The sequence below is a fragment of the Anguilla anguilla genome, chromosome 15 (assembly GCF_013347855.1).
Source record: "Anguilla anguilla isolate fAngAng1 chromosome 15, fAngAng1.pri, whole genome shotgun sequence".
In the NCBI taxonomy this organism is placed as follows: Eukaryota; Metazoa; Chordata; class Actinopteri; order Anguilliformes; family Anguillidae; genus Anguilla; species Anguilla anguilla.
In genome coordinates, this window is record NC_049215.1 from 6,135,345 (window position 1) to 6,157,185 (window position 21,841).

Consider the following 21,841-nt stretch of genomic DNA (forward strand, 5'->3'; position numbering starts at 1 on the left):
CCGACAGTTTCTGTTACTGGGGCTAATATTTTTGTATTTAGACCATTAACTATTTACACATTTATACATACACTATTACAAAAACAACACTTGTTAATAGATAAATTAGGCTTCAATTAGCCTATTGTTTCATTCTTCATGTGAAGTGAAAGTACACAAAGCTCAGACAATTTGCCTGAAACGTTTGTCTAGCCATTAAGCTGAATGAAGACTGCAGATATCTGCTTGCCAATTCAAACTATTCTGTCTAATTGGGCTGCATTATGGTAGCAGAGACATGAGTTTCCCACACAAACCCACACAAATCCCACAATTAAACTAGTCAAAGAGAAGTCCTGATTCTGTCCAAAGCCCAAGAAAGGCTGTAACATCAGTATTTGCGTGATTATACTTCCTAGAGGCACCATACCTATAGAGACCGCGAGCAGAGGTACTGCTGGAATTTTTTAAATTACCAGTATGGGTAGGCTGGTAAGATGAAATACCACATCTAATTCTAACACTTCAGGATACATCAAAATCACCCCACCCCATTATCAACAGAGCACAAAGCACTAAGAATAGATAAAGGATAGTTTTTATCATGAACAAAATATTGTTTGACTGATTTTCTTAGTCTTTACTCGCTGTCTTGCAGTTACTCTTTTATTTGTAGTTAAACTTAAGTTACATAAATATTTCTCAATAGGCATAACATACAAAAACCAACCATTAACATGTACTATAAGCATTAAGGGCAATATATGATATATATTACTGTATACACAATCATGTAAGTCGCTTCGTTAACCATATCTATATAGGATTGCTTCTGACTCATCCAGTCTCACTGAAATTGTATTTTCAGAGAAAGAAATTTGCCAAGGGTTCAGTAAGGTTTCCTCCGCCCTCTCAGGGTCTGCAATTTCTTCCAGCCCACTTGCCTCTGAGCGGGCGTCTTCCCTCTAGTGCATCCTCTCTCTGCTGCTCACGGGGAAAACTTTCACTGGATTTCTCAATCGGTTTCCCATTACGTTATTTAAAAAAAAAAAAAAAAACGTTTTTGTTTGATTTTTAAAGCGTTTGTGCACGACCAACGTGCACGAACACAATCTCGGAATTATGGCTCTAAGTGCGTCTATTTTAGCCCTTCTGTGCTCTCTATTTGTAGGGGCACGAGCTCAACTGGCTAGACAGAAGTTTCAAGGTAAGATCAAATTTTAATTGCTGTTAGTGGAACCATATTACTTCGGTAATATTTCATTTTACACCCGTAAGTTATAATAATGGGTTGTGGTCGAACTTAGTAACTTTTTGAACTCTGATCGCTTGAAAATACTTTGTTGTTGGTATTGTGAATTGAGTTATATCGTGACGATAACTCAAATAATGGGGGAAAAGGCGCAACAGACGATAATGGGTGCAGTCATTTTACGCATCTGACATACTAATGAAACGATCCAAATACGGTATTACGTATCAGACATTTTGTTGGTCTGTTAAGTAAATACTGTAGCCTATTTAGCTGCATTCATACACCAGGACAATTTTAACTGAAGTAATGCATCAAAATGATATAAATGCAAACACTAATGCACAATTGTGAACATACAAGAATGCATTCGCACATCATTTAAAATGCTATTTAACTTTTATATTATATAACTTGGTAATCATTTCGAAAATCTGGTAAATAAGTGTGCCATGATCCAACACCTCGAGTTACCCCTTTTTCTGGGTCTTTTTTTATTTTATTTTTTAAATTTACGCACACAGGGAACTAAGTTGTCCTTCAACTGGTATGAAGTGACTGTGGGTCTTTTTGGTGCATTATTAAGTGTAAACGGCAACAAATGCATTTAGTTCACCAAGGTTATATGCGCACTGATTCGAGAAATTCGGTATCAATTGTGTTTGTGGCATCATTTGGTCACTGGGATTAAGCCCAAGAGCTGTAGTATGGGCCACCTGAGGAATGAGAACGCATCGCACGAGAAGCCTCTGCATTTCCTCACCGGCGTGTCTCATTCCCCCGGTGCCAGAGCCCAGAACTGGGCAGGTGGAGACAGCTTGTTTTCCAGTAGGGACTCATCAACTCGGGAATATTTCAGAAACATGGTAAGGGCTGGGAGTTCCCATGACAGAAAATCTGTGCCGCTGCATGGAGTGGCCATATTGTAGCAGCTGAATGGCATCTCTGTGTGCCCACCTCTAGCGGCACAGTTAGAATGGAGGGCCTGTGTGTCATTACCCATGCTGCCCCTCTCTGCTGTGGCTCATGGGTATTCTGCCTGCTGTACCAGGGCTACCTCCCCGTGGGAACTTACTGACAACAGTACACATGGAATGCAAAGAATGCACACAGTCCATAGATTACCACTATTCTAACAATATTATTGGATAAGTTCAAATTTGATTCATGCGGAAGAATGGTATTCTAAACAGTATGACAAACAATGTAAGGATGAATGAAAATTTAAGACATGTAAAAATATTATAACCAATAACGGAATTTGAGGAATTAATTCATATTTTGACCATATCTTCAATTTGTTATATATATGTGTGTGTGTGTGTGTGTGTGTGTGTGTGCGTATACATATGCAAACTGTCAGCTGTATTTTGAAGGTACTTCTATCCATATTGGTTGGATCCTATCCATTTAGGGGACCAAAAATCAGTAATATATGATTAAATGAAGTTGTAATGTAAGTTCTTGGTTACAAATATTTTGCATTCGATGAGTGTCTGAAACCTGTGACACATAGACATCACCAGATGCTGGGTACCTTCCCTGGTGATGCTTTGCCAGGCCTGCACTGCAGCCATCTTCAGTTCTTCTTCGTTTTAGGGGCTTTTTGCCTTCAGTCTTCAGAAAGTGAAACACAGTTGGAGTCAGATCAGGATTAGCTAGTGAAGAAGATTCGACTTTTTGGCCCTGAAGAACTCCTGTTGCACTTCACCTGCTGCAAGGTGAAGTGTCGTCAGTGGCATCCAATGACACATTTGGTTGGACCTGAGTACATAAGATGCTTTTCTACACTTTCAGAATTTATCCTGCTGCTGCCATCAGCATTCATATAATCAATAAAGACAAATGAGCCAGTTCCAGTGACAGCCATACATGCCCAAACCATAACACTACCTCCACCATGTTTCAGAAGAGGAGGTTTCAGAAGATGAGGCTTTGGGTCATGAGCAGTTCCTTTTTTTTCCACACTGTCTTCTTTCCATCACTTTGGTACAGATTATACTTGTCTGATCTGTCCATAATACTTCAGTTTTAAGTGTACTTTTTAGGAAACTATAACCTGGCTGGTCGTTATTTTCTTGCAGCTTGCCAATGGTATGCGTCTTGCACTGAACCCTCTGAGGTTATACTGGTGTAGTCTTCTCTTTATGGCAATCTTTGACACATCTATGTCTATATACATGTACTGGGCAGTGTTCTTGATCTGTTTGACCATTAAAAAGTTGAAAAGTTCAGTTGAAAATATTCTTTTGTCATATACTACAGTGGTCTACCAGGTTGTCTACAGTGGTCTTCCGTGGTCTACCAGGTTGTTTACTATTGCTGAGCTCACTAGTGTGTTCTTTCTTCTTAACAATGTAGCTAACAATTGACACATGCAATGTTTTGCTATGTATATATATATACAGTTTATGTATGTATTGTACATGTATTGTAGTAGTTCGGAGAGAATGCATTGCTCTTTCCTTTAGAAAAGGTACTTTAAAAATGGATAACCATCTTTATTTGGCACAGTGCAAGGGGGTCTTTCCTACACACAGCAAATTCTGACATGGTGTGAATAACTGTACACAGAAGCTACTGCTAAGCATACCTTACTACTATAACATTGTAACAACATTTATTCTGCAATATGAGTCTTAATCTGAGCTGCAGCACTCAGGACTCTGGGAAAGTGGGCGGTGCTAACTCTATGACAGCAGTGGGCGCTACAGGATGAAACTTGAACTTGGCGATCAGTGGCGATGAGGTCACGGCTGTGCACAGTTGCATCAAAAGTTGAATGCCAATTTGCAATAAATTGCTCGGTATGTAAAATAAATAGGCAGTGTACTTTATCCTACATTTGTTAGTGTAAGCAACTGAAGTCCCTGAGGGGTTTTGCATTTTTGTTTTATTTTCATGTTTCTGTATTTTATGCTACCTTTATTATATTTTCAACTGGGATTTGATCCATATTTTATATTCAGATATTTCTACTTGATTTGTTGTTGTTCAGAAAGACTTTCAGTCCTACGTTATTTAATTGTTTAATATAAATTTGAAATGTCCAATTTAATGGCTACAATCAGTTTGTATCACGTAAATAAGGACAATGCCATTTGGAACAGTGAAATAATAGCCTGCTTGGCTGCCTCGATTGGGTTTTGTATGAAGAGATGGTTCATATGCTAATTTTTTTTTTTACCAAATGAGGAGAATATGCCCTCATAGGACTGTTGCAAGTTCCAATTATTATCAACTTTGTCATTATCTTCCTAATAATAATCACACTGACATTATTTTTCATAAACCTAAAGACTTTTTTTGCCAAACATTACATTTTGTCTTTCTGTTAGTCTTGCTGCTGCAGGCAGGCAGGCATTAGGCTACATACACTCAGTGATTCATTCCCCTTTCAGTAGGCTACTTTTTGAGTTTTCATGCCAATTGAATATTTCAGTACATATCTTATGAGTACATTCAGTGCATTTCATTTATTGAGTCTTCCAGTACGTTCAGTACAATCAGTACATTTCATGTGAGTTGATACTTTCAGACTTTCAGTACATTAATGAATTGAACAAACCCAACACAAGATCGGTCCTAAGGGTTTGCGCTCCTGCTCTGTCTTCATGAGTGATTTAGTTAATTTAGTGAATTGAATCAATCGAGGAGCTGCAGTTTAGTTTCAGTATGTCCCATCGACAGTGCAGTACGTACCGAGTTTCAAAATGAATCGTTCGAAAGAATTTGTCTAATTTGGAACAGCAGTGGTGCAGACTGTCAGCTTTAATTTGAGGGTATTTACATCCACGTCAGGCGATCCATGTAGGAATCTGTGTAGTCATCCCATTGTACAAGCCCTACATCCCACCCAAGTTTATGAACATGACAACTCAGAAACAGCATGTCTGCAATGGAAACAGAGCCATGTGAGTTCTGTTTGTGCCATGTGCTGGAGGCAGTCAGCGTTTCACCTGATCAAACTGTGTAATGCAGAGCTTGTCTACGAGCTATGTCTATGTCTTACATGCACATATCTTCCCCCCAGAGTGTCCTGTGGATCTTTTCTTCGTCCTTGACACCTCTGAGAGTGTGGCACTGAGGGCAAAGCCCCCGGAGTTCTACATCGACCAGATTAAGACCTTCACCAAGAACTTTATCGATGCGCTCAAAGACACGTACTGTTTCAAGCTGACTTTTATTTTACTTGCTCTTCATCATAAACATTAACCAGTAGCTAGTTGTGCATCCCAAGCATTGATATGCAAAATTTAAAAAGTAATACAAACTTGAGGAAACATTTGATTACTGGTGTCTATCAAAGTGAAGTTAAGCATTTTGTCATACTGCGTCATTGTTCTGCTGTCTGTTTGGCAGGCGTCAACCATGTGACCGATTCGTGACATGGAACTCAGGTGCACTGCACTACAGCGATGACATCATCCTCATTCGGGAACTGAGTGAGCTGAATACACAGAGAAATGAGCTGAAGAAAGACGTGGATGGAATCTCCTACATTGGGAAGGGGACGTACACCGACTGTGCCATCAAGAGGGGCATCGCCGAGCTTCTCATTGGGTTAGAGGCTATCCCCCACGCATCCGCAAGCACACAAACACACACGAGCACACACACTTGTACGCACGCGCAGTGTTCATCAACATTTAAATAAGTTACATTTTGATTGGCAATAATAGGACTCCTGTGGCTTTCCTTCCACCGGCCAAGATGGTGATGAAGAATGTAATCTCCCCCATGCCACAACCTGGTTCTCAGCTTATTGCTGCTCTATTTAGACCCTGCAGCCAACGGGGATTTGAAATAGCCCCTGGTGGGATTCAGTGGTACCCTTTGAACAAGACACAGTACTTGCCATATAGATTATATAATTGTATGGATTATATGTAGATAATAAAAACAAGTGTAACATGTAACCCACTGTATGTGCGGTTATTTGCCCAGAGTAAGCAATATATCATTAATCATGACTTGTATTGTCGCTGTCTGTTTTGACTGCAGTGGTTCCCATTACCATGAGAACAAGTACATAGTGGTGGTGACGGACGGACACCCCGTCACAGGCTACAAGGAGCCGTGCGGGGGCCTGCAAGAGGCCGCCAACGAAGCCAGACAACACGGCATCAAAGTGTTCTCCGTGGCCGTCACACCTGACCAGGAGGTATGGCCTTCCGGAGTGTGGTACACAGGGCAGCAGCTGCCTGTAAGGTGTGACAAATAGGGTGTGTGGCTGCTACACGCTGGGCGGTCTCGCATGATTGGTCCAACCTGTTCCGTGGATCAGTGAAAGGGGATGAATGGGTATGGATTAGGACGCAGTGTTTCCACGTGTGTGTCTCCCTGTTCCACAGGACACCAGGCTGTCTGTAATCGCCACCAACACGAACTACAGACAGAACTTCACGGCCGCAGATGGAGTGATGTCCACCCAGCTCAAAACCATCCACACCATCATCAACATGATTGTGAGTGCCATCAAACCACAAAAATCATGTGTGTGTACGCGTAGAATTTTAACATTATTATTAAGTGACATGTGCACTCTTACTGATATTGTTTACTCTGATTCTCCTTTCATTCCAGACAAATGAAACAAAGGACGTGGTATGTATTATTCCGTTAATTTCCTTATGTTTGACGACTTTCAATAAAGTTTTTTTCGCATTTACTTCACTAATTTCTTTTCCCTTTGTTTTTCCAGTGCTGCTCCTTCGACTGTGCTGTAAGTGACTCCAGTGGTAAAAGCTGCAGAACATTTTTTTAAAATCTGAAATTTTAGACATTATTTGCTATTTGGATTTTGAGGAAACTCAGATTTTCACTGATGAAAAATAAGATGAAAAATAAACCTTGTTATTGTTTTGACACAATGTGTCACATGCAATATAAATACCAATGACATCATTGCGCTCTGCCCTTAAATGTGTTTTCAGGCTAGATCAGGTCCAGGAGGCCCTGGTGGGGATGATGGATCTAAGGTGAGCACATTATTTGGGAGGACAGGTGCTTTCAGACGAGGATATTAATTTACTACAAAGTGCCACAGCCTGATACCCAATCACAATGCTAATGATGCTAATGCTTCTTTGCCCCTTAGGGTGAGTCCGGCAGACCGGGGATGCCAGGAGAGAAGGGAGACTTTGGTGACGTGGTGAGTACTTGTGGCTGAAACTGTGCATCCTCCACCTCCCCACATATCATTGTACTCACTACAGTCAGCTCCTGATAGCTGCATGTTGGATAACTGCACACCTTATTGTATTGCGTGTAGCTGGTCCCATTTTAATTCAATAGACTCTACTTATTACTGTTATCATTTAGTCCTTTGACAGTTACGCACGTGCTACCGTTAAATGCGTAACATCACACCGGTCCAGCACATATATGACTGGCTCTGGCATAATATTTAATTTAAGTACACAGCTTTACAAGTTTGGGTCAGCTAATGTGCTGTGTTTAAAGAACCTGGAGGCATGGACCTCCAGTTTTTAGAAGGTGGCCTCTAAAGTGCGGGTAGTTCCCAGGCAGGAGCTATCCAACAAAACAAGCCTGTCCTGACTTTGACCTACCACACGTGTCGGAAACAATGGAAATCTCAACCAGATGTACACATTCTGCGATTCCGTCTTTCGGTGTCTGCACTGTAGCTCAGGTTCCATCTGTGAAACATGCTGCCTGCTTTTCCGGAGCTGTTCACATGCAGTGAGCGGTTAATAGGCACCAACTGCATTTTAATCAGACTGCCAAGAGTGCCCATCCAGATGCTTACGCTCTGTCCCCCACCAAATAATCCCTTTTCAGGAAGTGACAAACAGCAGCAAGACTGTCATTACTCATCACTCCTTCGCACGTCCTTAGTTTCTTTACTTGAAGCCAGCTGTGCGGCTCGGTCAGTAGTGACCGGAATTAGAAGCTGGATTTCTCTCTGGTCTTTGCTGTGATTTATGAAGAGACTGGAGTACAGATTAACCTACTGTAAACTGTGTCTTCCCCTTAAAATTACTAAAGAAACAACTGTCACCTGCACAGCTGAAGCCAGCAGACCCATTTGGATGTGTGTTCTGTATGCAGAGAGGGAAATTAGGCTGTCCAGGGCTAGCATTGTGGCTCTCAGCTTTGACCCTACCTTTTGTTTTGAGATATATGATCATGAAATGAAGTCATGCAAAAACAGCTGATCTGTGGAGTAAGGGTGGCTGTTCTGTAGACATGTATTATTCTAGGGTCACCAGCTATACAGTAACATAATTTCAACTGTTCTGTCTTGACAGGGAAGTCCAGGTGACCCAGGTCCTGTCGGCTACCAGGGCATGAAGGTGCTGTTCAAGTCATGTCTTTATTTTATTTAGTCTATATATTTCTGTGCTCGTTTGGCTAAGAAATGTGAAATGAACTTGTTTTTGTGTTACTACAGGGAGACAAAGGGACAAGGGGTGAAAAGGTAAGGGCTGAATCTTTCTTCTGCTTCTCATAATATTAACAGAACCACTAAGAAAGGCGCATGGTGATGGAATAGAATAATGGCGAGGAACCCATGTCACGTAGCACAAGCATGCCACCTGTTTATTATAAACCAGTGCTAGATACAACAAAATTCTACATAATTAGCACTTTGTGCTGGTTGATGGTGAACAAACAGCAATGGCTATTGGGTACTCTGCCCATCCACACAGTCTGCAACAGGACGTTTTGACCAATCTGGTCTTCTTCAACGTCAGATAAACACCGTGCATTGTATCAGCTCCTTGTTAGCATTATCCAGTCAAACTCTCCATGGGGTGGTGACAGGAGTTGAGGTGTCAGAAACAAAATGGCAGGTTTACTGCTGAATGTTTATCCGTATAGCAGATGTTCTTACCCAGGGTAACTTACACAGGTTCAAATGTATGCATGTCCATTAGACTGGATATTTCCAAAAGTGATTTAGTATTTTGCCGAGTGGTCCAACAGCAGTGCCCAGCAAAACCTGGGATGTGAACCTGCAACCTCCTAGGGAGAAACGTTCACTGACCCTGCTTCCACTCTTGCATGCCATACACCAGTCCAATTTAAAGTTGTGGGTCACAGTAATCATATGACAGGGATGCCTTTTTATTGGAATGCAAAATTTCTCATGCTTTTATTTTTTCTCATTTTCATCCAGGGTGAGAGGGGTCACAGAGGATTCAAGGTACGTTTCCAAATGCACAGCTCAAATCCGATTGGTGAATTATCTTTCTTTATTACCTGTGTCATATCCAGTCAGTCTTTTTTCCTAATCGATGAAACCACCACTTCCTCCCCAGGGAGACAAAGGACTGCGCGGGATTGATGGGATTGATGGACGCAAGGCGAGTGTCAGGCAACCTTACACACGCACACACCGCTTGCACATTCCACTCCTACGGTTTGACAGTGTTTGAATGGTAGTATCACCTATGTTACTGTTCATAAACAGGCAGCAACCAATGGATTCTTGGTAACATGTTCTCTAATTATCTCCCTCATTGTGCTTGTGTGGAAGAAAAAAAAAAATCTAAAATCTTTGACGTGAGAAGCTGTTTTTGCGATACGTGGGGTTCCCTGGGCCAGAGTGGGCTGGGTCAGATCCCTGTAGGGCTGTATACAATGAGCTGTCTTCTGTTTATTCGCAGGGGGAGGCTGGATTCCCAGGCCTCGCAGGCTGCAAAGGATCCCCCGGGCCCGATGTAAGTTGGATGTTTTTTGAGCAGCCCTTTCACCTGCGGGTTCATTGCGTTTACGGTTGGGAATTGCGCCGAGATGCGATACGCATTAGCCCTCCGCGGTTCCGCTCGGCCTCGGGACGCGCGACGTTCCGCGGTTTTCCAGATGTGGCGTCTGAGGGAGGAGCGCTGCGTCGAGAATGTTTGATCCGTTTGTCTGCTCCGAGCCGTTAGCGCGGCTGAGGTAAGCGGCGAGCAAAGCTGTGCTGCAGGAAGGGTAGGGTGACTGAGTGCTGAACTGTTGTCTGTTTATGTGGTCACTTTATTGCTTGCATCTGGCCTTAAGCTGAATGACTCTGCAGTGGGGGATTTTTCTATAGTACTGTGGGAAAAAGCAGCCCTTCAAGGGGAATGCCTTTATTTTTTGTTGAGACAAGAACATTAATCCCCAGTAGAGAATGAAAATGTGCCCTGTAACTTTTTGCAGTGTTAATTTTCATTAAGGGGGGGGGGGGGGGGGAGACCTGGGGCTGTCAGGCTCTTCTGATGTTCTCAGGCAGCTGCAGCTGTAGCTGAGCTCAGGCAAGATGGCTGCCGTCAGTCAGCATCTGGCATCCATGTTTGTTTGTGTAAAATGCGAGTCTTAACAAAACCTGGATTTCAGAACTGCTAAAGCTCTCATGCTTTAATTAGCACAGGCTCTTCTCATTCTGCTCATGTTCTGTCATGCCTCTTTATATTTTTATAAGTAAGCCGCTGATGAGTTTCTATTTAAATGGTTTACTGTGGGAAATATTAAGACTGTTTTGTTTTGTTTTGGTCTTTTTTGTTGTTGTTGTTGTTGTTGTTGTTGTTGTTGTTATATAGGATACAAAAATAAAATATTTTGTTCTTCTTTGCTTTCAGGGATTACAGGGAGAACCAGGTCCAAAAGGAGATCCTGGGCCTTATGGCACCAAAGGAGGAAAAGTAAGGATGTGGCAGTGAATGTGTTGTGAATGACATAATTTCTTCTTTCAGTAATTATTCATGTCCATGGTGAGCGAGCACGCATGAGCATTGGAACAAAGTAACTTGTAAACACACTGTTAAGCTAGGGTGGGTTCCATAGTGAAAGCATGACCAGAACAGACGTTATTGCCGCACATTTTCCCATGTTTTGTGTGTATGTGTGCTGTCATCAGATCAGCTGCTGATTATAAAGCTCCTGCACTCACTTACCCTGTGTTTCCCCTCTCAGGGAGAGCCTGGGAAAGATGGGGAGCCAGGAAGACCAGGAAAATATGGCCCACCTGGAAGAAAGGTAAGCAGGAAGTGATTAGTATGGCCAGCTAAATGAGCTGCTGCAATTTTAGCTGGGCTTTGAAACGTAGATGGAGATAAAATCTGGTTCATTTGTCTCAGAATTTGGTGTTGGGTGCATGCATAACAGTTTTTTTTTCATTGTGTATTTTGTAGGGTGAACTGGGGGTAAAGGGAGCCAATGGAGACAAAGGAGAGAGAGGCGATGATGTAATTGTCTTTCTTCTTTCCTTTCATTGGATCCCGTGAATTCTGTTTGATTCAAAAAAATTTTTTCGCTTGTTAAGACCGTCCAGTGGGCGCAAATCTGACAATGTATGTAATGTATCTTTCAGGGAAAACCAGGACCAGATGGACCTCGTGGAGAAAGGGTAACATTGCTCTTCAGGTTCTTCAAACTACAACTTAAATTGTGCTTAGAACTGCACAAATCAGGATTTGTTTAAAAGGACAAATGAATTCCTGTTATTTCCTACCAACATTATTTCTGTAAGTGTGATAACACATAATATGTGGTGTACTCCTAGGGAACAGGAGGAGAGAAGGGTGAACAAGGTTCTCGTGGAAACAGAGGAACCAGGGGAGACAAGGTGAGTCTCCTTCTACAAAGCCATCAGCTTCTTTATCGTTTCCTTACTGACTGAAGGAGGCTAGTCGGTAATGGTAAATGTAGCTAATTTATAATAAGTTTGTTCATGCCTGTGTGTATATGCAGTAAGGAAGGATTGTGTGGAACTAAACAGTTTGCGAATACCCTGATGTGATAAGCAAGCCCTGGCTAATTTAACAAATGTCCCAATGTCCTCTGCAGGGCGATCCAGGCCCAAGGGGCGAGCAAGGACGAGAGGGTTCCGCCGGACCCAACGGAGAACCAGTAAGACAATCCTGCCAGTGGCCTAATATTTTACTCTGAAGTAGACTCATGTGATGCTACCAGTGACCTAGTCTTCTAATCTAAACCGGATTCTGATGTAGACTGTAGTGCATGTTAGTACAACATCATAACGGGCTGATGTTCTCCAGTCATATTTGACCATTCTACTGCAGCATCAAAAAATAATAACAATAAGTGACACTGTCTTGAGCTGATTCACATCTGATCAGAGTTTTAAATGCCACCATCACTTCGAAGAAATGTACGAAGCCAGAGTCCACAGTTAACACATCGAGAAAGAGTAAAACGAATCGACAAGTTCGAGGAGGGTCACAGGTCACAGAGCCATAATGGTGGACCATCACGTCCACTCTCAGCAGGATATAGCTGAGAAAAGAGGAGGGCAGAGCGAAAGAGTAAAAGAGGACAGGATTTATGGGCACGTTTGGCTGTGGAGAGAGGCGCCAGGTGGCCTCCATTAGAGCTGGCCGCGTTGAGTGTGCCACTGTGCCGGGGGCTGTCGGCGGGCATCGCAGAGACCGCCTCGTGCCAAGGGAAACGCGTTAACTCTGAGAACCAGAGCCTCAGCCAGCTACACAATTACACACTACTGAAGCAATCCTGCTGCTCGGGCCGCAGCGCTTTCACCGCCCCGTCTCACTCTCTGCGAGGCCAAGAGTGACGTCAGGCAAAACTGGCAACGAAAATCAGTGCTTGTTTTTACACTAGAGTGAGATCGCTATCTATATCGACCAACTGATGCCTTTTGAGAGTTTGCATGTTGAACGGTGAAGTTATTCCGTGTACTGTAATACATACCGTGTACTTTGTTGTGTTTACGTATAAGGCACTTTAGAAGACAAAAACTTTGCTCGTAAAATAAGAACGTCATTTTTTAAAGCGAAATGCCAGCATACAACAGTTAAATTTATGACCAACAACAGGAAAAATCATGCTGAGAGCAGCATAATTAAAGTGCTATGCATGGTAATGAGAACAATGGAGTTTTATAGAAACAACAAATAAGAGTAGATATGATTCCTTTTCATCGAAATGTTGAAGCGTCATCAATGCTTCTTGCACATTCATTCACTTTTTTTGCCATGGTAAATTGATAAATGGATGTTCTCTGAAGTGTGAAGTACAATAGGTCTAGTCGGGTATGTTTGTATTGTCGTAAGTCTTGGAAAACTGAACTTAATCTACTTGAATATTGCCTGGAATAGAATGGGACATTTTGACTCTCATGATTATTCTAGAATTAGCAGGCTGTTTGTTTTAGCTTTGCATGGTCATGAAGGTACAGTATAGTTTTTTTATGGAGGGTAGACAGGCTGCCCTCCTGTTGTATTTTTTGCTTTATTCTGCTTTGGTTGCTGAAGGTCCTGCATGCTGGGATGTAATTTGCTTAATTAGTAGATGAACCATTCCTGCGGTAGCTTTTGCTTTGCATGTACATATTTGTCCGTCCTTTTTCATTAACTGCCTGTTGCTGGATGTCCATTGAAGATTATTAGGGCCATGGCAGTGCTCCACATGGGAATCAAACCAGCGGCTTTCTGGCAACAGATTCAGTTCTTTATTTTCTATGACGTGCTATCAGCTATGCATGCATCCTCTTCAGTTTCCATCTCAGAAATGGACATTTCTATTAAGTTGATGCACTGGACCATGTTATAGAGTTTTCTCTAGGCAATACTGACCAGAATGGCTTTTTTTGGTCTTGAAAGACCACCATATTTTTTTCATTTTGGCAATTGATTTATGTAATTTTCTTAAATCTTCAAGGAGCAGTTTCTGATAGAATTGCTTATTTGGAGCATAGAGTCAATGTCCGAACTGAAAAACCTTTTTCTTGGCAGGGACATTTTTTCCAGAAGGAGTAGGGGTTAGAAATGGTCTGCTTCCAAGCATATCCAGTTTGGTGGAAATTCTGGGGAAATTCAAATTAAATCATGAATAGACTGATATTCTAGCCAAAGATTTCGGTTTTTTTCTTGCTCACGTACTTAATTCTTCCATGTTTCAGAGTTCCAGAGTTCCCCTTGGTCAAATAAAGGCATTACCGCCTACGAAATAAAAAGAAACAATATTTAACTTGAGTTACTCAGCCCTGTGCTAGTCATATTTACTTGTTGAATTAGTTTCAGGCGTTTTCTTTTAATACCTTGAGGACTTTTTTTCTCAAACTTTCCGTCTGTCTCTTTTCTTCTGCTGCCAATCAGTGCTTTCATGATTAGAAAATGAAACGTAAAAAACAGTTGAACAAAATGAGTTTAAGGTTCATCTATCCTCTCCAATTGCTTGGACTTCACGCTAGAATTACACTACAAATGACCTGCATTATTCTTCCTAAATAATTGTACAGCCATTCTACTTGCATTATGTCTAATCAGTCACCTTGCCTTATTTGAAATCATTTATGGGTCTAGTTTCTTTGATTGTTCATGAATGATGACTTCTTTGATCAAATTTCTTTGAATGGGTCACAACAGGTTCTTCATCAGGCCAACAAATGGATCTCTCTTTTTTTTAGGGTGAAATAGGACGGCCTGGTCCACTTGGGTACAGGGGAGATGAGGGCGCCATAGGACCTGAGGTGAGAACTGTGACACTTCAGAATGGGTGGAATTGGGCCCAGGAAAGCGACTGAAGAATCAAACTCAAGATCTTCTCACTGGACATGTGACCCTCTAGGTTAACACTAATAAATGAATATCCTGAAGCTCCTCCCAATTTCAGATCATGAAGAAATTCGACTGGCATTACTAGCAACTTCTCCAGCTATATCCGCCTGCCATCGATGAAATTAACATCCTACCGATGTCCCCTCGAAGAATTTCAAAACCCTCCGTATTCTCTTAGACGTTCACTGGGGTGCACTGTGGAGTCTGTGGAGTGATCTCTCCTAAGAATTACAGCTTTCTTAGTCTGTTCTTCCATTGCTGTTTCAGGGAGTGAAAGGGCCAAGGGGAATCAAAGGAGCCCCCGGAGACAGAGGCGTGATGGGTGAGAGGGTGAGTCACGTCCCCGTCTCTTCTTCAAAAGCTGACTCGTGGACGGAAGATGTGTGGGAGGAACACGGGGAACGTGGGGGATGTCTCAGCTCTGTGTTTCATGGGACCATATTTGCATGGTTATATTTGCACCTGCATGGTTAATCTCATCGAATAAAAGACTATTTAAAGTATGAAATGCTGATTTAGATTTCCATTACACTACCCTAATCTCCGGCCAACTCAGTTTTCAGAGATAGGTTAAAGCTTTCATCTGATCTGGCACATAATGCTCTCAGCTAAATATCACAGTCTGCTCAACGCCGCAGTTCTGAAGATTGGTATGAAGCAAGATGGTCATGACATAATTTAAAATAGATTTGTGGTATTGCATTGACAAACCATTTATGATACCACAACAGAGCTGATGGGATACAACCAAATGTTCCGTCTGTTTGAGCCACTTGTATTTCTCAGCTTTCTCATTCAGCATTTCTGTAGTTAAGCCACAAATTAATAGTTATGTTGGTTGGATGTCAATCCTTTAATGAGTATAGTTCTGTTGTTTACTGAGCTTTCTTATAACTTGAGAACGTTAGAGAACGTGTTCGGTTTTCACACTGTACAAATGCAGCAATATTGCTGTTCTGTCAAGCTGGATACAATATTTTCAATTCCATGTCAGAACTAGTCTGTCTCTTCCTCCTACCTTTGTCAATGTAATTGAATCAATTTGTATTAGTAGGCCATGGAAAACATATCTCAAGTCTGGCTTGACTTCAGGAACATGGTATTGCAGATTGTCCATCTGAGAAAAAAACTATAGGTTATATGGCAGACTTTAATTTTTGTTTTACATTTTTCAGGGAGAAGATGGAGCTCCAGGAAATGGCACTGCAGGATGCCATGGCTTCCAAGTAATTTAAATTCCAGTGTGACAATGAGCAGAAATCTATATCACCATGTCACTGTGCTACTGTGTAACAAAAGACAGTTGTGTTGGTTGAATAGATTTTATTTTTATTTTATTTATTTTTTCGCAGGGTTACCCAGGTCCAAGAGGAGATCCAGGAGAGCCGGTATGTTGTTAATATGCTACTGTGGAAGCTTAATGTTAAAAGATTATCACATTAAGCTATGGAGATTAATTTTGCCACTGTACTGTACAATTATACCTGGAACTGGAATATGTTTGTCAGGACAGAATATACAGTATTGGAAGTGTGTGCCTCACTTCCACTTTAACTTGGATTGTAAAAATGAGAAAATAATTGAAAGTATTATTTATCTTTAAAAAATGGAAAATGGAAAATAAAGGTCTGATTTGAGTGGGAAGCATGGCTGGAAGGAAGCCAAATTGGCTGAGTATCTTAAGACATAAGTGTTCTAGACTCAAGCAGTAAGAGTCGGGAAGCTTCGGTTTTTCAGCAGCACGCTGATTTGGTGATCCCCCTCTGCCTTTCCTTTTCAGGGTGGGAAGGGTACTCCTGGGCCCAAAGGAGACGACGGCGAGCCTGGTGATCCTGGGGCAGACGTGAGTCACACAAAATGGCTTCTCTGTTAACTTGATGGGAAAAACATGCACCCTCTCAAACTCTCTCATCCTTCCTTTGTGTCTCTCCTCTCTTTCAAGACGTCTTAAATAAATGAACAAGGTCAAACTCGGTTTTTCTAAAAGTGTAGTGAGAGTACTGGAAACAAGGCGCAGATCATTTTATTTCTTTACTTTTACGTCCCTCAGTAAAAGGTAAGATGTCCTGCAGCCTTTTGCTTTGAGCTCGTTCAGCTGTGTATGTTTCGTTGCTGTGGAAACAAGGGAGTGGGATTCAGAGGGGGGACAGGAAATGATCTTTCAAGACTTTTCTTTTACAAGGTCTTTTTTTTCTCGCTAAATGTCTGAACATTTCTCACACTATAAAAACACTTAAAGAATGCAAAAACAAGCCACCTGGCTTCAAATGGACACCATATCCTAATGTAAGCTGTAGAAACCAGATTCAATGAGTTACTGTACAACTACAGAGATAATTATGAAGTAATGTAAGGTTCTTACCAAACGATAAGGGGAAGTAGCTGGTCTTTCACACAGAAACATCAACATTTTACATTTACTTACATACTTATGTGGAATACAGTTTATTTCATTATCAACAATCTATGCAAATATGCAATAGCTGTACTGGCCAATCAATTGAAATTAAGATTAACGCCCAAATTTTATGGATTTATTTACTGTTTTCTATTTATAGCATATGATTCATGTGAGAAGCACAGCTTTGCTAAAACTGCTCAGAAACATATTAACAGTTGTACTAAAACGACCTTACTTGTGTATGCTGTCACTGTAGATGCAGCTGGAAAGTCTTGCATTGCCAAGAATGCTCTTTTATGGAGCTGAGGGGCCTATTTTGCATCAACAAGGCCCACAGCCCATAATTGCTCCCATATGTTTAATATACAAGAAACGAATCGTTTCAAGCAATCTAGAGGGGATCTGGAAACTCCTGGTTGAACACATTTTCTGCTTGTGATTTTTTTTTTAAGAATTATATTTTAAAATAAGAGTACTGTACACTTCCTGACAAACATGGAATGGCTGCTGTAGTAGGTAACTTTTTTTTTAGAAAGGTATAGATTAGCAGAGAAATCCAGCACTGTATACTGTGTTTATACCCTCAGAATCTGTGTTCTAAAACCAGGGATTCAGCCCCCTAGTTCTCAAAACAAAAACAGGTTTAAAACGCTAATCAAAGAGATTGTGAACCTATCAAAATGAGACTGACCTTGTGTGTTCACATAACAGTACACATAGCTAGATGCATTGAGAAAGGCAAGCTAAATCATTCTGGTAGCCATCTCTGTCAGTTGCAGTGTTTGAGTTGAACTGTCTCACTGAAAGGTTAGCTCATTTATTTATTTTCTGCTTCATTTATCGGTTACTGTATGAAAACCAGCCCAGAACTACAACACTGGGCAAGCGGCATGTTTGGCCAGCCGCACCACCACTCTCAAGCTTTATGATGTGTGCGTCTCTCTCTCTGTGGGCAGGCCCAACGGGGTTTTTATGATTTTCAAAATGTTTTCGCAACATTGTGACCATTGAGAACGTCGCCTAACGCAGCTTTAATTCTAAAACGCACCATGTTCCCCATCGTAGGCTTCCACCACTTTTCCCAGACCTGGTTTTGTGATTATAGGGGGGAAGTTTCGTACTGTCTTGACTCATAAATTGGGCTGATTTGTGACTCCCCTGATTTTTTTCACATCCTCTTCGCACAGAAACCGTTGTGGAATGTGCTGTTCCATCACACAGTGCAATCAGACAGATCTGCGGAGAGAATGATTCGGTTGCCTTTGTTGGTCATGGAATTTTCAGGATTGCTGAGGAAGGTCCACAGCGAGTCTGTGTTTGATCGGATTGCTGAGGAAGGCCCACAGCGAGTCTGTGTTTGATCGGATTGCTGAGGAAGGTCCACAGCGAGTCTGTGTTTGATCGGATTGCTGAGGAAGGTCCACAGCGAGTCTGTGTTTGATCGGATTGCTGAGGAAGGCCCACAGCGAGTCTGTGTTTGATCGGATTGCTGAGGAAGGCCCACAGCGAGTCTGTGTTTGATCGGATTGCTGAGGAAGGTCCACAGCGAGTCTGTGTTTGATCGGATTGCTGAGGAAGGTCCACAGCGAGTCTGTGTTTGATCGGATTGCTGAGGAAGGTCCACAGCGAGTCTGTGTTTGATCGGATTAGCTTGTAATGCTTTCGGTATTGCGTTTCACAGCCACAAAAGTGCCTTGCCATCCATTGGTCATACCATAGAATGTGATTCCCTGTAGTTCCCTTTGACAACTTGTTTAATCCCATCGCAACCCGTAATGTGAATGTAGTTGGCATGTTTATTGTGAATGGATGCGTTTTTAAACTCTCAGATACTTGTGGGCCTGATTTTATCCGGCTGTGCCTCTTTGCTACCTCTGTGCCCCACGTAACCCTACAGCAGACATTGCGTAAAATAGTGGCTATCCTTCACATTACAGGCCACACAGTGCCACAGGAGATCTAGCACTGATCAGAGGAGTCATATCTCTCACTAATGACAACTGCTGTTATGGGGAGAAACACCTTTACCAACAAATCAGGCAGCAGTATAGTGTAATGTGTCCCGGGTAGGACACTGCCATTGTACCCTTGAGCACTTAACCTGCATTGCTTCAGTATATATCCAGCTGTATAAATGGATGCAATGGAAATGCTATGTCAAAGGTTGTGTAAGTCAGTCTGGATAAGACCGTCTGCTAAATGCCTGTAATGTAATGTAATGTAAATCCACATGAGCTCACAACATCTATACCTTCTATAAAGCCTTAAGCTACAGTCACTCACACACATAAAGTTTTCCCCAGATATGTGCAGCTGTCGAGTTGTACAGTAAGTCAGGAAGTGCTAAGTTTATACACACAGTCATAATAATTTTATTATAAAATAAAAGATATATGTAAACACATTTACAAGGCCTGTTTCGCAGCCTGAGTTTACTTTACATTTAAGCTGGCTGCTTTTTGTCCGAGACAGCCATCTGATTGAGATAAACAAGCTGTGGTTTTCTTGCGAAGTGTAAGCAAGCACTTGGCAAGATCAGGAGTCAGGAGAGGCTGCTTCTTGCTTTAATTTATTGGAGTGCTGCCTGTTTAACATGAGGCTAAAGAGGTGCCCCCTATAATTTGCTGGCAAATCCGTGAGTGGATTTCAGGCTTTGGCGAGAGAGTTTGAGCATTCATTTGAGAATCAGTTTAGCCATTACGTCAGCTTCGGACTTCAGCACAGCCAAACAGGGAGCTTTGGAAATACCAGATGGAGAGAGGGAACGCTAGGAGCAAAGTCTTGTTCCTGTAAACTATTTTCAGGTCTGTTTACATTTCTGTCTGTTTAATAGCAGGTTACAGATGCGTTTGTTTGTGGAGATGTTTTTGAATCTTTAGCGCGAGAAGCATTATGGCATATTGTGGCTTTTTATTTACAGTAGTAGAGAACTTAAAGGAGTACCATGGTGATTTTCACACTTTCTCGGTTTTATGTGCTATTTGCACAAGAGGCATTGAAGAAACACAATGAGCAAAGTATTAAATATGTCCGTTCTGTATTTTTGGAGAAATATGCGTTTTAAATTCATCGTCCTATTTTCAACCGGTTGAGAAAGTTGTCATTTTGCTACGTCACGAATACAGTAACCACTCCCATTTCCACGCCCCGTAAAGAAATCTGACAGGACACACCGTTCTGCTGTTCAGACAATGCAAATATTTGACTAACGTTAGGTTCACTTAAATTAGAGTGCCTTTAGATTATTTCTGGTTATATTCATTTAGCTAGCTAGCTAACGTTAGCTAGGAGGTTTGCTTTCATAAGGCAATGTTATCGATAACGTTAGCTTGCTAGTTTGCTTTTATGAGGACGTTAGAGTTGTGCTTTTATCTTAACTTGGCTAGCTAGATAGCAAAAATTATAATTGGATATAAGTCAACGTCCTTACCTTAGCTATCTACCGATACTTGATATACTAGGCCTACTAAGCTAGCTAGCTTGTGAAAATTCAGTCTCCCAAAGAGAGCGCGTATCATGAGAGTAGCTATGGTAACGGGGCACGGTCTGTCAATCATAGCTAACTGACAGTTCTCATTACCACGCCCAGACGGTTCGGGTGAATTTTTATCGTGGGAAATTTAGGCTTAGAAAAATACGTTTTTAAGTACATTGAAATGACTGAAGAATAATAAAATTATGCACATTTGTTTTGTTGTTGCCTGAAGACAACTGGGAAGTGTCACGTTCAACCACCATGGTACTCCTTTAAAAATGCCACTGTTGAATACATTTGCCTCACATAAAGTAAGCTGAATGATTGTATGGTGATGGGGAGGGGCTCTTCTGCTTTGTGATACTGAGCTAAACATTCAGTATAGCTCTGTATGGCAGCCTGGAGGTTCTGTTCTTGAGGACACAGTACTGTAGGAGGTGCTGTCTAAGCCAGAATGCCTACTCACAAGAATATGGAGTTCACCTGGTGTTCTGACAAAGTCAAAAATGGCTGCCGTTTATTACCTAGGTGGGCCAACATATTTGTGGTAGTGACAGAGATATAAATACAAAAATAGAAACATTGTGCCTATAAAAACAATGTGTATATATACCCAATTTAAATGTATTAAACTGTAAATGCAAAAGTATTGGGACAGCGATACAATTTGTGTTTTTTTTTTTCTGTTCTTCAGCACATTTGATTTGAAATAAAACAATGAATATCATAAAGTGCAGGCTGTCATCTTTAATTTGAGGGTGTTTACATCCTTTTAGGGTGATCTGTGTAGGAATTATAGCCCCGTTTATAAATAGTCTCCCCCATTATAGGGAACAAAAAATAATTTGACAACTGCCTGCTCACTTGATTCTTGGGCAACTGTGTGTCTTTGCATCATTCAAAATCAATTGATTGATACATTGTTAGGAAGCAAGAACGCACAATACAATTCAGCAATAGCAAACAACCTGGTAGGCCACGGAAGACCAATGGATGACAGAAGAATACCTCAGTGAGTTCACTGCAAGATGCAAACCTCTGGTAAGCCGCAAGAACTGCTAAGTTAGAGTTTACTGAACAGTACATGAAAAAAACTGTAGACTTCAGGTCTTCAGTCTTTGAATGCAATGGATTTGCAACCAAGTACTAAATATGACAGTTCAGTTTCATATTATGTCCAATTACTTTTTTTCATACACGGACCA

At 41.5% G+C, this 21,841-nt stretch overlaps 1 protein-coding gene across 1 annotated transcript in view; it reads left to right on the forward strand.

The window, feature by feature from the left end:
* The first annotated feature begins 903 nt into the window (after positions 1 to 903).
* The window catches only part of LOC118214208 (collagen alpha-1(VI) chain-like), a 29,743-nt gene continuing 8,805 nt past the window's right edge, over positions 904 to 21,841 (forward strand). The window contains exons 1-25 of the mRNA XM_035393922.1: positions 904 to 1,186; positions 5,265 to 5,394; positions 5,594 to 5,794; positions 6,236 to 6,395; positions 6,586 to 6,699; positions 6,818 to 6,838; positions 6,936 to 6,956; positions 7,168 to 7,212; positions 7,332 to 7,385; positions 8,506 to 8,550; positions 8,649 to 8,675; positions 9,378 to 9,404; positions 9,520 to 9,564; positions 9,868 to 9,921; positions 10,804 to 10,866; positions 11,138 to 11,200; positions 11,356 to 11,409; positions 11,535 to 11,570; positions 11,727 to 11,789; positions 12,011 to 12,073; positions 14,610 to 14,672; positions 15,028 to 15,090; positions 15,936 to 15,986; positions 16,113 to 16,148; positions 16,541 to 16,603. Coding sequence (XP_035249813.1) covers positions 1,102 to 1,186; positions 5,265 to 5,394; positions 5,594 to 5,794; positions 6,236 to 6,395; positions 6,586 to 6,699; positions 6,818 to 6,838; positions 6,936 to 6,956; positions 7,168 to 7,212; positions 7,332 to 7,385; positions 8,506 to 8,550; positions 8,649 to 8,675; positions 9,378 to 9,404; positions 9,520 to 9,564; positions 9,868 to 9,921; positions 10,804 to 10,866; positions 11,138 to 11,200; positions 11,356 to 11,409; positions 11,535 to 11,570; positions 11,727 to 11,789; positions 12,011 to 12,073; positions 14,610 to 14,672; positions 15,028 to 15,090; positions 15,936 to 15,986; positions 16,113 to 16,148; positions 16,541 to 16,603 — 1,647 coding nt within the window. The 5' untranslated portion in view covers positions 904 to 1,101. The remainder of the gene's footprint in view (positions 1,187 to 5,264; positions 5,395 to 5,593; positions 5,795 to 6,235; positions 6,396 to 6,585; positions 6,700 to 6,817; positions 6,839 to 6,935; positions 6,957 to 7,167; positions 7,213 to 7,331; positions 7,386 to 8,505; positions 8,551 to 8,648; positions 8,676 to 9,377; positions 9,405 to 9,519; positions 9,565 to 9,867; positions 9,922 to 10,803; positions 10,867 to 11,137; positions 11,201 to 11,355; positions 11,410 to 11,534; positions 11,571 to 11,726; positions 11,790 to 12,010; positions 12,074 to 14,609; positions 14,673 to 15,027; positions 15,091 to 15,935; positions 15,987 to 16,112; positions 16,149 to 16,540; positions 16,604 to 21,841) is intronic.